Genomic DNA, 16043 nt, shown 5'->3' with positions numbered 1-16043 from the left:
GGGTTACAAACTTACACATCAAATCCCCCACTGCTGGGATTTAACTGAAAACTGCATCTGCAAGATTAGACTACCACTGTCTTGCAGATTAAGTACTTACTTTCTGGTTTATTCCCCAGTTATAAAAGAATACAGCAACTGTCACTACAATATACAATAATAAGCTTAAGGAAAATATCCTTTAAGTTTCTTTACAGTCTTAGAAAGCTTAAGCCAATTTAAGAGGAAAAGTTACATTAAATTAAAATTCTACTCTGCTTTTAAGCTACTAATCTAGTAGTTACTACACCATCATTCAATATACACTTGTGCTAAAATATTAAAAAGGTTGCTAAAAATATTCAATTACAGTTTCTAAGTTTTGACTACAAAACATACTGAATAAAAAAAAGAAAATCCTAGCAAGTTTGCCTTTCAATATTTTTTAATTACATGAGAAAACAACAGCTTATATACATTTCTTTATTTATGGAAAACAAGTGATTTCTGCACCCTTATATTTTCTTATTTCAGTTCCTCTAGAAAAACATCATAAATTAAATCAGAAACCACAGGTGAATGTGCTCTTTCAAAACAAGCAGCCATAAATTCCAGTTTAAAAAAACTCCAACAAACAAACAAAACCAAAACAACCAACAAACCAGCTTTGCAGGGAGAAATCAGGAAAAAAAATCATGGCCAAGACTATGGATTATTATCTATCTGGATATCACAGGTAATTTCTAAAACCAGTGGTGTCCAAAAGACATTTCAGTTATTATCAAATCAAACTTATTTCCAAGTTTTTCAACACTATGCACCTCTATACACATACAGATTTTGTCCTTTCAGAGATTCACAGCATAGAAAACCCCGCAAGTATCAAAAACAACTTGCCTTTGAGTTTTTGAGAGATGGAAAGGGAACCACAGCACATGAGCAGGAGCCTTAATCAAATGTAATTCAGACAAACCTCAAGGGCTCCTCTGTATTTTCCTACTGCAGTTCCATTCCACACAACAGGAAAAAAGTACAAAAAAAATAATTGCAGCCTGCCTAGTTATTGCACTGGCTTCGAAGGGTATCTACATATGTCTGCAGCTTGGATTCAACTGAGAAATGGAACCACCATGTGAAAAGCTTGCAATGTGCTCCTCACCTTGTAGGGGGGCTGTGGATGGACCAGGATGCCGCCCTCAGTGCGCTGCAGCGACTGCTTCACCTGCTCCAGTTTGATGGCAAGGTGAGCCTCAAAGTACCGACGCAGTGCCATGCAGGTGTGCTTCCCTGTCTGGCGACTGGCAAAGATCTCATCATCACTCAGGAGGGCTCCTTGGTCTTCCAGGTTTAAGATCTCCAGAGTGCTTATCTTCAGAAAGAGGTTGGGTGTGGAAAAAGAAGTTTCATCAGCCCAGTCTCCAGGAAAAAAGCACCTACACCTCTCAGCTGCTCTCGTACCAAACCCAAAGACACTGCCTTTGCTGTACACAACATAGAAGCACACTGAGAGCTGACAAAAGGGTCAGAGCAGAACAGAAAAGGGTCTCTGCATGGGTAAATAGCCTAAATGGAACCATGCCCTCTCCTCCACTATCTATAAAGACACAAATGCAGAAGTCACATCAGTGTAGGTCTGGAGGCAGTGTTGTGCCGAGTACTATTAGGCATAATACAGCATCATACATTGTGCTAGCACCCTGCAGCATTGATGTCCCTGAGTCAGACACAGCCAAGCTGCAGGAGTGCACAGCAACACCCTGCAGACATTGCAGCTTTTGTACATGAGCAGTGTCACTTGTGCCCAGAAGCTACCGTGGTTACTGCAGCATGCACACAGCTATTCCCCTCCTGGAACAAGGCTGCATTTATCCACATCCAAAAGGGTGCAAGTGTATGTGGAGTGGTAAGAAACATTTTGACTACCACTAAGCCACAACTGTCTGAATGAGTATTGCTTAACGCAGGACTTGCACCAAAAAGCTCCCAAAGGGTAGCAAGTCTCTAGACAATAATCGTAATAATAAAAATAAAAATAATAAAGATAAAAGGATGCATGCAAGTGTTGCTTAGAAAACTCAACCCACCTCTCCATCTCTTGGGAATTGAGGAGGAAAAACCCCGAGCAAAACTAAACAAAAGAACAAAACTCCACAGTTGCACTTACAGGGTGCAAAACCTGACACTAAACCCCTGTTCCCTGCTTAAAGCCACAGCCCTTACCAGGTTAACCAGACGTCGCAGCCCATCGTGCCTGTCAAAGAGCTCCAGGACAGCACGGAAGGAGAAGCAAATGGAGAAGAACATGGTGGCATGGCAGCAGCCCGAGGCGTGGGAGCACTCCATCAGCCACAAGGTATAGTTCACTACATCTGAAAGCACATTATGGGGGTGCATGCACACCTAGAAAGCAAAAGAACGTTCTTGAGGAGGACTTCAAAGAGATTGCTGAAGAGAATTCCAAGGAGAATGAAGACTCTTTGAGAAGCAGAGGACAAGTATCAGTTATTCCCAGCTTGACTTGGGATATCTGAGACAGGAAACAAAAAGTCCCATTTCCAAACCAGTAAAAAAAAGCTGCTGTTAAGACTAATAAAGGGTATGATTTGGTAATGTAGGACTAGAAATTGGTCCATTCCCAGAGCAAAGCACAATGAACACAGCAGTCTTAGTGTAGCACAATTCCAGAGAGTCCTTCTCTGTACCACTTCCACAAATCCAAAGAATGCTATGCTAGAGGCAGACAGGTTTTCACTGAAGAAATAAAAATTCTGCTCAGTGTAACAGTACCACATGCTATGTTGAGGTTCTAGCAAACTCTGGCAGCACTGAAACCTAGGGGAATTGCAAGGATCATCAAATGCAAGTGTAAAGCCTGACTCTTCTTTGGAAACAGACAACTGAGCTGGTCTTTTCCTGTTCTCAGACCATGCCTCTGAGACGTGCAGACCATGAGCTTAGAACTGCACCTTTGCATATGCCTGTTAACTTCTACTGAGCAGGAACTGGGAACCCTCTGCCAGGGTCAGCGCCAAGAGCAACAGCACAGAGCTGAAGTGCTGGCACCAGCTGCTGTGTGCCAAGTTAGCAGAGCTATCCATCTTTTCTCTGCTGGTGTTGGATGTACTCACAGAATACAGTGCTACCAGCTTCAGACCGGAGGCTTGGCATGGACTACCTTGAAGCTGGCTTCCTCTGAAATCCAAAATGTACCACAGACACCTGCTCTACCTGGTATCTGTACATACTGGGATAACATCTGGCAGAATATCTGGAACCATGCATGGAGAAAAACCTCAGGTGGAGGAGTCCATTGGAACAGACAGGAAAAGAAAGGCAAATGAGAATGAAGGAGGTTTTTGTTTGGATTTTTTGAGAGAAAGAGGGAAGAATAGAATGAAAAGGGTGATTAAAGTATTGAGACAATGCTGACAAGGTCTTCAGTTAATTCCCTAGGAACTGAAATCCACACCCTTGAAACAATACACTGTTATTCACATACACACCTTAGAACAATACACTATTATTCATATACCTCCTAATGCCTCTGCATATATCAGTCATCCATATAAATTTGCTTTTAAGCTTAGATGTTTATTCACTGTTTGAACACAGGTAGGAACACTAAGAAATGATGGGAATCACTGCAGTTACAGTACAAGAAGGACTCTTACCCTCTCCATTGCATCTTGATTGTACGACAAGTAATACAAACACATGGACACTCCTGTTGCTGCCATGGAAGGACGAGGAATCTCCAGCAACTTTTGCACTCCTCCATGAGCAACAAACTCTGTTGCAAACTTGTTGTGCAGCAGCAATGATGCCAAATGCTAAGGAAGGATAAAAGCAGATTAGACTGGGATTCTTCAAACTGTCATCAATTCCATCCCCATCCCACAGAAAAACAGAGAGCAGAAAAAGCAAGTGCTCTGTGCTTTGTCCACCTCATTTCCTCCTCCCATCACATTTAATCCAGAATGTAGCATTTATCCCAATGACAAAAGCAAAAGAGGCACTACCACTTTTTTATACATCTTGTGAAAGAAATACAAGAAAAGCAGAGCAACTCAGAAATTATCCAACAGGCCACCTTAAGGTCTTTCTATTGTCATCAAATTCACTCACTTTCTATTATCACTGATGATTATTTAAATTTCCATTCATATTTCGATTATGACATATTGCTGACACAAGGAATTTTACAAAATGAAGTGTAAAGGCAATTAAAGGGAAGCCTGCAGCTGCACTGAAGTGTACTGCACACTGCTTGTCTGTATCACCTACACTTTAAGAGGAAACAGTAAGAACCACTGTAAACCCCACTCTACCCCCAAGTGAAGTAACCTACAGCTTCTATAGGAACATTGCTCCTTCAAAATGAAGTGAAGGACGGAAAGAATGCACAGAAAAGTTTAGCTTGTGCTGCTGCACTGTAGGTTTGGCTTGAATAAGGTTATTTTGTGTGGCTTTTTACCTTGGGGAGGTAACCTTAAAGATGACCCACACAAAATTAGTATTTCAACCACTGAGCTCAGCAATGTCATGCTGAGGCTTCTGGGAGTAAGATGTTTATGCTCCTTACCCCTCTCAATTGTCCTTTGAGATGGCAGGCAGTATTTAACAGAAAAAGGAATTTTTATCATCTTCAAATAGGCAGATGAAAGGTGAACTTAATGGCTCTTCCTGAACAATTAAGATCTTTTTATTCCCTCCTTCCTTTACTGTTTTTTCATTTTAAGTGCCTGACACTTAAAAAAAACAAAACTGCAATGCATTCAAGTTGAGTGAAAGCCAACTCCAATCCCAGACACAGGCCTAAAGAAGATAAGCACTTGCCTTTGACACACAGCAAGCATATATTCAATGTTTCTACAATGTTTATGGTATATTTTATGTATTATGCAAGTAATTTACCTTAAGGGCTTCAAAAGTGAGCAGCACATCGTTGGTTCGCTTCAAATCAATGTAGTACATCATCAACTCCCTTGATCCCAGTTGCATAAAGATGGGTAGCAGCTGAGAAAAACAAAAACGGGACACTAGCTGAATGTTTCATGAGAATTACAAGGTCTCTTTCGGTTTATACTCTCTCAAACCCCCAGTTTTCCCCTATTAGCAGATACCTGTTATGAGAGGTCAGTGGTAACCAGCTCCATCCATAGGAAGCAATAAAGGTTAACAGACCTCTTGTAATACATCTGCTGACTGCAGCAAGGTGCATGGCAGCTGCCACACGGAAATCTTAAGACTGTCCTTCAAGTGCGGCTATGGAAGTCCACACAGATACCACCCCGGAGAGAGGCTCCACCTTCCATCTGTGCAAAGACAACTACCCAACAACTGAACAGAAAAAACAGGAGAGCAGGGCAACAAACCAAAACCCTTTGCATTGTTCTTTGTAACACCTTCATGCTAGTAATTCCTATTTTTATAGCCTATCATTGCTGGCATATGAAGCAATCCAGTCAGCATGCAGGGTGTTAGGGGGCAATGGTTTCTCTGGCTCTCACAGAAGCAAGGCACACATGTGCACACACAACATCGATCACAAAGCAAAACTGTGTTGCTTTGTTCTGTTACAAATAAAAGTAAACCACAAAAAAAAAAAAAAAGGAAAAAAAGAAAAAAAAGAAAAAAAAAGAAAAATGGAAACACACTTTGGTAAATCTGACACAGCCACGTTATTTTGTCCATTTAAGTAATATCAGTTTTCAAAAGCATCTGCATAACATGGGCCCTACCACTTCTCAAAACTACCACAGAGGTTACACAAACCACTTCATTTACAATTTCAAGTTATTTCCTCAGACTTTAACTTGCAGGAATCTATCATATCCCCCATAGGAAACAGGAAAAATGTCTGCATTTCAAACAAAGTGTCATGTAAGCAAGCACCAAATTCAACAGGAACATGGGACAAAATCCCCAAGGCCATGCTCCAACTACCAGACCACACATCTGCTAGGTTCAGGTTTGAGTATTACCCACCAAGTAATATTCAAACTAATGACTTCATCAATTTAAAAGTCATCAACAACTCAGGAAAAGTTACCAATCTTAATCATGACAGGAGATATCAGAGTGTGATATAACAGTTCTGCCAATTTTCCCCCACAATGCCACTCAGCTTTGTATGGAGAATTAGAGCACAGAGTGCTTCCTCCCACCTTCATATGCTCACCTCTTGGTACTCCCCCAAGGGAGTCAGGTACTGAAGAATCAGCCTCTGCTCTATGGCAGGAGTCAAGGGGTAAAGAGTGTAATTAGTGCCAATCACCCACGGGGACATTTCTGACCAGCTGCTGTTGGACAGTTCAACAAACATCCGCTCTGGTTCCGAGGTGGAGAAGCCCAGCTTCTGCTTGGCCTTCCGGAAGCCGTCTCTTTCGTGCTGTTTCCCTGATTTGTGTTTTCTCAGTCCCCCATCATCTAGCTTTGTAGCAGAGTTTACTCTGCTACTGGTCTTATGACTTGAATCAAGATGAAAGGAGATCTCCATATCACCAGAAACTTCCTCTTGCTCTCCATCTACTGTCATCTCCCCATAATCCATATCCACAGCCTCTTCATCAAGGGGCAACAGAGGATCTGATGGCACTTTCCGAGGACTGGGGCGCTTGTTTTCCTGTTTTGTGGTCATTTCAGTGACCTGCAACTCTCGTAGCCGACGAAGCACCAGAGCCACCTGTTTCAGAAAAGCAGCACTCATGAGAACACATTCCTTGCTTTGATCATGCAACTCACCTCAGCCATATTTTTTGTTATCATCATATAACCCACTCAACAGCATAAAGTATTATATGAGTATGCTGTGGTGTACATTTGCCCAGAGAAATAATTTCAAAGTGAGTGAGAGAACTCAAATCCATTTTGCTACAGCTACTTTCATTCTAAAATATCAGCACCATGTCTCCTGTGAGAAGGAAGTGGCTGGAAAGCCTTTAGGAACAGATGAGCTATATTGGTGCTAACAGAACCACATACCAGCTTGCAGCATCCTTCCACCATCTCTGCCCAGCCTGAAATAAAGGCAACATTCCCTTTGGAAGCAGCAGTTTTGGTAAATTGCAGTTCCACAAAACCAAAGGTCATGCTTTTACTTTTAATGTTTAGAAGACAAGTCATCACAATTTCATCATAGTTGTCTCCATGTTGACTTACCTTTCATTTTAAAACCTCTGTCTGGTGGGCAAATCACAACGTGCAATAGTTACAGATGTAAAGCTCCTGAAAATTCTTCTTTAAGGAAGGTATGAATATGAGTCTCATTAAAAAGTAAAGTATTTGACTTCTTAGGTTTCCATTGGCATTTAGAATACAACTGCTGTTAACAGAATAAGCAGGCTGCATGCTCCAACTCAGTCAGGAAAGGATGGAAACCATGACTCTTACAGACAGTATTACAACCACTGTAAGACTCATTAACCCATGAATGTGAGCTCCCCATAAATAAAAACTAAAAAGAGGTAACTACTCCACAAAGGGAAAGTGATTGAGAGATCATTACCAATTGTGAGTTCTCATCCCTGTAATTAGCAGCAATGTCCTGGTTTTCCATAGCTCCTCCCAACAGTCCCGTTGCGTATGTCCTTAGTGGCTGATCAGCCTCGCGTGCCCACTTAAAGAGATTTTCAACTATGCCTTCCTAGAAGGGAGAAAGCAAGAACCCAGTTCCAACAGTTACATTTTATCTGTAACTTCTCAGTCCCAGTGAAAGCACCTGTTGGGACGAATTCTCTCTTATCTCTAGTAATGACCAGGCTGTATTTCCTACCAAGCATGTAATGAATAAAAATACCTGGTGAAGTCCTTAATGGTAACCATCACAGTATGAGAAAAAAAAAAAAAAAAAAAAAAAAATCCAAAACTTTAAGCTGCATGAAACTATGCCCAAGCATTAGATATTTGGATTTGTACACCTGCAAAAAGGGGGCAGTTAAGGTACTTCCTAGGAAGCAGCAAAACACTACAGGTATGAATTAGTCCAAACAAACTACCCCAAAGCTCCAGTCAGTTTCACTAATAAAAGTCTCCAGCAATTTAGCAAACTTCAAAGAAGCTGTGTTGAACTTACATCAAGTAGAACGGAATGTGGCTAAATTTAAAACAGTCAATTGCAAAGACAATGGTTTAGAATGAAAGATCAATTTGTTTTCCCTAAACTGCCACTGGATTTGGAAAAATCAGCAACCACCCATCATTATCATGACAAATCTTGCACATAATTTGAATTCTACAATACAATAAGAGATCAATGAAAAGTAATAATGAATAGACACATTTAAATGGGAACTCCCAGCTTACAGATCTTTAGAGTTGCCTGTTATATATTTAAAGACAATTGCATTACTATTTCAATGCTCTTATGCAATGAAAAAAAATTCTAACTGATGAGATGAGAAATCCCTTGGTCGCTAGAGGGCCTCTTTGTGACAGGAACAGCACCTTCCAAAAGCCTCCTATGTACAGGAGCCCTAAGTGCTCGAACAGAGCTCTAGATATTCTCCAGTCAAGAGGAAAAAAGTCCTTATGTGCAAAACTCAACTTCATTTCAATTTACAGAGAACTTTGGCCTCTGGAAATAGTCATATTCTGCTCAAATGGGGAACTATTGTTTTCGTTTTACATTTTTTTTTGATCAATGCTTCCCAGCCGCAGCTTTGGGACAGACCACAAAGAGCTCAAATTAAATTAAATCTTCTACAAAGGGAGCACATTATTCTTTTTTTTAAATCATGCTTTAGAATTCATATGCATATTTCCAATAGTAGAGAAATTAATTTAGAACTTTTATATAAAGGACTACCTCATTTCCAAACTTGAGAAAAACATCAAGTCTTACAGATGAGGAAACTGTGCCTTGAGTGAAATTCACTTTGTCCTCACTTTCCACTCTGTGTGCACTCCTTCAGAACAACTCACTTGTAAACATACAGAAGCCTGATTCAGCTGTCCATCACAGTTCCAGATAAGCCCCACAAAGCATGTGGATTTTAGACTGCTTAGTTAAAGTACGACTTGCTTATCACTTAGCTCTAGGTAAAGCTATCGCTCTGCTGGAGCTGAGGATTACTGGGCAAGTCCTCCATGTTCTATACAGCCTGCTCCATTCACAGGCCTATAAAGTAACAATTCAAATTATAACATTTCCCAAAACATTACATTAAGTTCCAGCTCCTCTGTTTGAATCAGTCTTCACACTTTAAAAAGCTATGAAATACCCAAGATTTGATTAACTGAACAAGCCAAGAGCAAAAGCCCCAAACCATTAGTAAGACTGAACAGATGGGCTCTCAGAGACAAGATTTCAATATGGCTTTTTACTGGTTTCTCCTTTGGGAAGTCTTGTTGGAGTACAAAACAAAGCAAGTTTAAAACCCAAGCTTTAGTACAGGTGATACCTTTTCCTGAAAGACAACAGCTGTTTCCAGTCCCGGCATGATGTCCAGAAGAAGTCTGCAGGCAGCAGTGTTTAGTGGAGGTTCTCTGCTTGTCATCACATAAGCATTCACTAGCTGGAGAAGATCAGGAACAGCACTGGTTTGAAATTCAACTCTGACCAAACCCAGAGCAGTGAAAACCTTACAGCTCCCACAGCAGCAAAACAATAAAGTAAGGAATGCCAGTCTAAGCCCTGGATCTCAACATGGCCAGACTTTAGCCTGCTCCCTCAGTGCCTCAGAAGTTGAAATTACTTCTCAGAAAAGCAGAGAGTCTCTGACTTGCTGTTTGCTGACTAAATATCTATCTTTAACTGATTGGTAAAGACAAATGTCTCAAAAAACTGTAACAGTAACAGTGCAAACATGAAAAGATAACTAAAAAAATGACCATAAGAAATTGGACATTTTTAATTGTACCTGTATTTACTTATCACTTGCAGTTTAAGACAGAGAGAGACATGCAAGCAATCTGTCAGAATCCTTCCAGCAATACTGTACTGATACAGGTGTTTGCAGGGATACAAAGGTAACAAAATTCTAGCTATTAAGTCATGTTAGAGGTTAGCAATGCAAGTGGAAAGGCAGACTCTTGCCTCCTGATTCTCTGCCTGAGTCTTCTAGAGCTGACACACTCTTCTGCTCCTACAGGCAGCCCAGAAGTTCCAAGCATTCAAAAACAAGGCACTGGAATTAGTGGTATTCATTTCCATTACAGAAAGAAATTATGCTTTTGGACTTGTAGTAGAGGAGCTACATTTTCTTTAAAGAGACCAATAAACCTTGACAACAACTAATTCAATTGTTGCTACACACATTCCAATAGCCCCTTACTTGAGTCACTTTTACAGTGGCAAATGAGTTGCTCTTAACCCATCTTAAAAACCACTGTTATGGAAAAGAGAATTCTGACACCACTAAAATTAAAATTAAACAAGTACCAGGGTCAACCAGCACAGAGGAAATAAAAGCAATAAGGTGGTGTGAGGAATTGACAGAGAAAGTTCTCAGAGCAAACCTACCGCATTCATGAAATCATCATTCTTGAAGAGTATCCTCAGTAAGTGACCAAGCATGCACTCTGGGTCTGCCCGACCTGTGGGACAAACAGGAAAACACTTATCTTCCTACCTCAAGATGCCAACATTACTGTTGAAGTGGTACCTTCAAATTGACTCTGGGATGCTCTAGAGTCAGCACTACAGAGCACAGCTTCCCAGTGCAAAAGCAGTGTCAGACCTTGATGAGCAGCCAGCACATTCAGGCTAAAAGCTCTTTATTTTTGAATATGAGCTACCAGGTTAGGCACTGGGACACAGCTGGTGCTGCCAAAACCACTCAGGACACCTTACCTGGGTGTCGGTCATCAAACGGGTCCGGGTCCCCTTTGCGGTACTCTTCAGTCTCCTTCTCAATCAGCTCGGACATTCTGCAGAGGGACAACACAAAGTGAGCGGAATCCACACTCATGGAGCACAGCTCCTCACACTCACAGATCTGTCAGAGCACTCCAAACCAGCCCATCAGCTTTCACCCAGTGTTCAGTGCCACCAGAGGATTTCTGCCTGTCCACAACAGGAGGGAGAGAAAAGACTGGCCTCTACTATCATCTCATTTTTAGCTCCAAAATTCACTGAACCCATAGCAACACCCCAGAGATGCACAAACATGACACTCTGAAGGGCCAACACCTTTTATTTACTCATGTTAGACTCCTTGTGGTGTTCTACAACACACAGTGTAGACAACTAGAGTAATTATAGGGCTTGAGTAGTACCTCTCACCACCACAGTATCTTTCTTTTGCAGCAGAGCAAGTCCTGAACAGGTGACTTAATTCTTCTCCCTGTTCAGTCTGTGCAGGGGCAGCTGTTCAAACTGCCTCACAGTCTTTTGTTATTTTGCACATTAAATTTCAACCATGTTGTATAATTAAATATAAGCATTTAATAAATATTAAATACTTCTATTAAGTGCTGTGTAACCTCTACTCAATTATCACCAACTTTCTACCACGTGTCAACTACCACCACAGATAAGACAAGGAGAAACTCAGCCAGCTCCCTGTACATAGACCTCCAAAATACATTAAATGCTCCTCTCTATCAGAAAAACAAAATTGAGCTGTTTTGGAGCTATGCCTTCCCTTAAGCTGAGAAGCAGCCTCAGTAGACACAAGAAATCCTATGCTCTAATTTGTTTAGAATGAGCAGTAAGAGAATTAATTATTATTTTTATTTATCCAAAATCAAGAAGAGGAAAAACTATCCCATGGTCAAGCAATAAACAATTCTATAGTCATCCACTGTCCTTCTCCATGTAGTGTTACAGGAGAAATATATGCAGTTTGAGGTGAAATAAAGAGCACTCAATTAAATTGAAAAAACATTAACAAATTAAATCTCATTTCCTTGGTACAAAGCAGGGTTCCTTCCCCTCTATGGAGGTCCAGAGTGGAAGGCAGCACTTATGTGCAGCACAGCATTTTAAAACAACATCTTAATACCTTAGAGTAGTTATCTAGGCAGAGTTTATCATAGGGGAGGGAAAACTGCTGGAAGGCTGCAGAAATCCCTGGAAAAATATTTGTCTTTCACAGAGGATTTCCCTTACAGAACACTGCTGACTTCTACTCTGTTCCTGTTACTTTCCAGAAAATATCCCAGTGTTCCCAGGCATGATTAGAGGCAAAAATGCACTTAGTCCTGCCTCTGTGAACTACCCGGACTTGCCAGTGTGACAGAGGACGATGCCTGCCAGATTCTAAGAAGAGCAAATTAGCTCATTGGGAATGAGCAGAGAACTTTCCTGCTTGCCTTTGATCTGACAATTATCTTTCAACAAACTGTTGATCCTGTGGGGTTCCAATATTTACTTTTATAAGCCTGATTGTGAAGGGATGCAAATTGTGTCCCTTGTTAATAATAGGTGGCACAGCTTGAGCTCTCAAGAAATTCTGGCAAAAGCAAGTTACTTAAATACTCCACTGCCAGCTCCTCATTTTTTTCCATGAGAACTAATAGCTTGAGGGGTGTCTGCTGACAGAAAACTCAGACAAATGGAGAGCTGGGAAGCAGCACCCTCGCCTTGTCAGGTCTTTTGAGGTGATAATTAGCATTTTGGTGACGTGCCAGAAAGGACAGACAAGCAGCATGGAAAGTGAGCACAACACTCTGGCCAGTGCATCCTGTCTGGGTAGGCAGCCAAACAGCGAGCCAGCTCCCAGTGCTTTCAGGGACAACAACATTATCACAAGCTCAATGAAAGACGAACGTGAATCACTAATTATGGAGGGTTTTGAGACAATTATTCACAATTGTTTGATTAAAATACAAAAAAAAAAAAAACAAAGCACTGCCTCTTTGAAATTGATTTTCAAAAAGGAAAAAAAAAAGAAAAATCAAGCTTGCTTACAATACCCTTCTTTTAACTAACACATACAAAGGTGGTTTGTGACTTAGCTTGGATGAATCTATCTAGATCAGCAGCTTTGTCTATTCTCAGTTGAAGAAACAGGAGAGTCAAATAACTACCAAAGCTCATTCCTGCCTTCTAACATAGGCACTTGGTACACAGGGCTGTAACAAAACACAATTCACAAAACCACAGAACTTTTATTCAGGTTTCAAGATTTCCTTCGTTCACTTGGCATTATACTGGTTCTGCAGCCACTTCCAAGTTTGCAGACAAGATGTAGGATTTACACGGAGCCATTTACTTTTACTAATTTTTTTTCTCTTTACAATTGTCTTTGCAAAGTTAGTCAGATCCTCATTTTCACTTGCCACAAACTGAGCTCACTCAGGGAGTGGGGAAGGAAGGGACAGGGGTGTACAGAAAAGTATGTCAGCTTTGCAAGGCTCCCAGCAATCTAGATGGCATAACAAAGCCATCCTAATCCTGCTCTGTGTCATCACTTGGCATTAATGACTAACTTGAGCCTTTACAGCAGATTGCAACAGCGTAACATGCTCTAGGATCCCACACCACAATACGGTTGGTTTGTGGAGATGAAGTTATGATGGCAAACTGCTGATTTATTCCCTTGATGAAAGGGGCTCCTGGAATGCAATGAAGGATCTGACTCCCAGGATTTGCCTGATTGGTTGAACATGACTTCCATCCAGGCTATGAAGTAACACTTATTGCAGGATCATTTCAATTTACAGTATTTTTAAAACCATGTATAGTAAATATTTGTTGTTTACTAACAGGCTTTCCAAGCAATTTCTTCAGTTCATACCTTCTAACACTCAAGTGTTTATAAATCCGGAAAACCAGCTTTTTGGAAGTGACAATTCAGCTGTGGTCTGTAACTGGTGCTGTTACTGTTGCTGTCCTTGTCCTGTTACTGCACTCTCACCTGTGCTGCCTCAGCATGACATTTAACAGATCCTCATCCACACAGGGAAGTTTTCTTCCATTTAGCTCATAAGGCAGAAGGAAGCAGAGAAATATCCCTCACCAACAAGTATGGCCACAGCTCCCTCTGCCCTAAGACTAGAGCAATATGCAAGGGCATTGCTCTGCCTCAGGTCATTGGCCAATGCAAGCTCCAGTTGGTGAGGATTCCTGGGGAGCATCTCTACCAGCAAATTCCAAATATCTAAATAGCTAAAACTCTCTCCTGCAAACAGAAACACATCTTTCTTTGATAACTAAAGCACTATAAATCCAATTTCTGCCAAAGCCAGTAGATCCCCTTGCTACCTACCTTAAATAAATCTGTACTATCTCCACTAAAGCAAAAATACCCAAGCCTTCACCATTCATAACCACTCTGCCTGCTGCACAGAAACCTTGAGAATCAACAGTTATCAGACCTGTCTGGGCATAAATAATGTAAGCAGCTCCAGGAACTGAGCGGGACCAAGAAGTGCCAGACTGCTATAAGCACAAGAAAATACATGTTCCATTCAAATGTCTTTAAATTTCTTAGAATACAGTAAATTTCTGGTTATGCCTACAAGAAAAAGAGTTGAAATAGCTCATATGTTTCCTTCAACAATACACAAAGATATCCCAACACCCGTCTCATGATTTTCAAGAGACCCACTAATTTTCAAGTGTTTAGGGTTGGCTTTCTGTTGCTTATCTCCCTCTTCTGTGCTGCTATTTTTAAAATGCAGTAAGAACAGCAAAAAGTTGCGCCCAGTGGGTGAGGCACAGCACAGACCTAAGCAAAGAAGCTCCACCAGATTCCTGTTACTTCCACCCAGTGCCAGCTCCAGCTCCGTGCACTGACTTGTCTGACCCAACAAGGCAGAAGAGACACCTGGATTGCTCCTGAACTGCAGAGCAGTTGAGTCCTGCACGCACGAGGCAGGCCATGGGTCTGCCAGCAGAGCTGTGAGGAATTGGGGGAATTTCTGCAAATCTCTTAAAGCAGGAGCAATGTCAGTCTACCCAAATGAAGCCTGGCTTGGGAAACCACAAATGCAACTGATAATTCATATCTTTCTCTTGTATTAGATATTGTCTTATAATTAATGGTGTTACCTACACCACTCCAAAGAACTTATTGGTCCAGGGAATATCTTTCTCACAATACAATGCCAGTCAATCATCACACAGCTTAAAAAAGAAATCAGTCAGGTTTTAAAACTTCACTTTAAACATGCCCTATGAGCTTCAATAATATCTTCTCAATATAGTTCCTCCTACTCATCCTACCCTCATCCTTTCATTTAATCTGATCAATGTCACTGCAATCTCAAACCCCTCACACCTTGCTTCCCATCTTGATGAATGTTTTACAAGCTTCAGGTGAAGATACCAAAGTGATGTCAAGCATTTAATGCTCCTGACTTCTATTACTTCAGAGAATTAAATTCATGCTTTAGAGACAGTTTGTGTAAGATGTCTTTGTGATATAAATTTCTTACTAAAAGTTTGTATTTAAATACCACACTAACAGTTCGATTTCCAGACCAAGAAAATTAATTACAGGTTATCAGGAATGTAAATACCTCAAGAAAAAACATGGTAAAAGCTGTGGTCATGTAACTTCAGATATTCAGCTTTATGAATTTGCTTAATAAATCTTACCTGGTGAGAATAGGGACCATGTCTTGCCCACTGCCATGTTCTTTCTCCCATTGCTCAAGCAAAGTAGTGAGCTCAGCCTTGGAGTCCACATGCCCAGATCCTGAAGTCATGGCTTAGCCTAAGGATGAGGTAACAACCAGGAAAAAAAGGGCATAAAAATGAGCAAGAAATCCCACTCTTTCACTATATTCATTGAAATACTCTAAATCAAATATTACAAGTCATTTGAAAGAGGCAAATAATACTCAGCAACAAGGAGTGAGAAGATAAAGTGACAGAACAGTGCTTTCAAAGGTGAAAGTTTCTTTCTGGTCCTCTGCCTGCAGACTAAAGAACACGTGCACCTCTGAACACACGTCCTGACTGGTGCTCCCTAGCCCTGACCAGGCTGGTTGGAATGTACAGCTCACCACAGCTGTGTTCACTGCTGAGCCTTTTAAAAGCTCTACCTCAACTCCATTAACAGACCTGAGTTACCCTTTGTGGTGATTTACTCAAGAACCAACCCAGCCAGGGCAGCAAGACTCTGATCAGTGTTGTTATCCCAGTTTAATGCCCTGCAGCCAGCAGTGGCAGT

The 16043-nt window shown here is 41.1% G+C and overlaps 1 protein-coding gene across 2 annotated transcripts in view; it reads right to left on the bottom strand.

Annotated features, from left to right (window-relative positions):
• DCAF1 (DDB1 and CUL4 associated factor 1) overlaps positions 1–15621 on the bottom strand; it is a 43978-nt gene extending 28357 nt beyond the window's left edge. For both annotated transcript variants that reach the window (XR_001861382.1, XM_008632147.2), the window contains exons 1-10: positions 15467–15621; positions 10772–10848; positions 10442–10515; positions 9381–9494; positions 7487–7624; positions 6161–6664; positions 4894–4995; positions 3651–3809; positions 2200–2379; positions 1139–1348 (exon numbers count right to left, since the gene is read on the bottom strand). Coding sequence is in view for 1 of the 2 variants with exons in the window: in XM_008632147.2 (XP_008630369.1) it covers positions 1139–1348; positions 2200–2379; positions 3651–3809; positions 4894–4995; positions 6161–6664; positions 7487–7624; positions 9381–9494; positions 10442–10515; positions 10772–10848; positions 15467–15576 (1668 nt within the window). In the remaining variant the exon portion in view is untranslated. The remainder of the gene's footprint in view (positions 1–1138; positions 1349–2199; positions 2380–3650; positions 3810–4893; positions 4996–6160; positions 6665–7486; positions 7625–9380; positions 9495–10441; positions 10516–10771; positions 10849–15466) is intronic.
• Positions 15622–16043: the final 422 nt, after the last annotated feature.

Source organism: Corvus brachyrhynchos, unplaced genomic scaffold (assembly GCF_000691975.1).
Source record: "Corvus brachyrhynchos isolate BGI_N302 unplaced genomic scaffold, ASM69197v1 scaffold4, whole genome shotgun sequence".
NCBI lineage: Eukaryota > Metazoa > Chordata > Aves > Passeriformes > Corvidae > Corvus > Corvus brachyrhynchos.
This window is presented reverse-complemented; position numbering and strand designations above follow the sequence as displayed.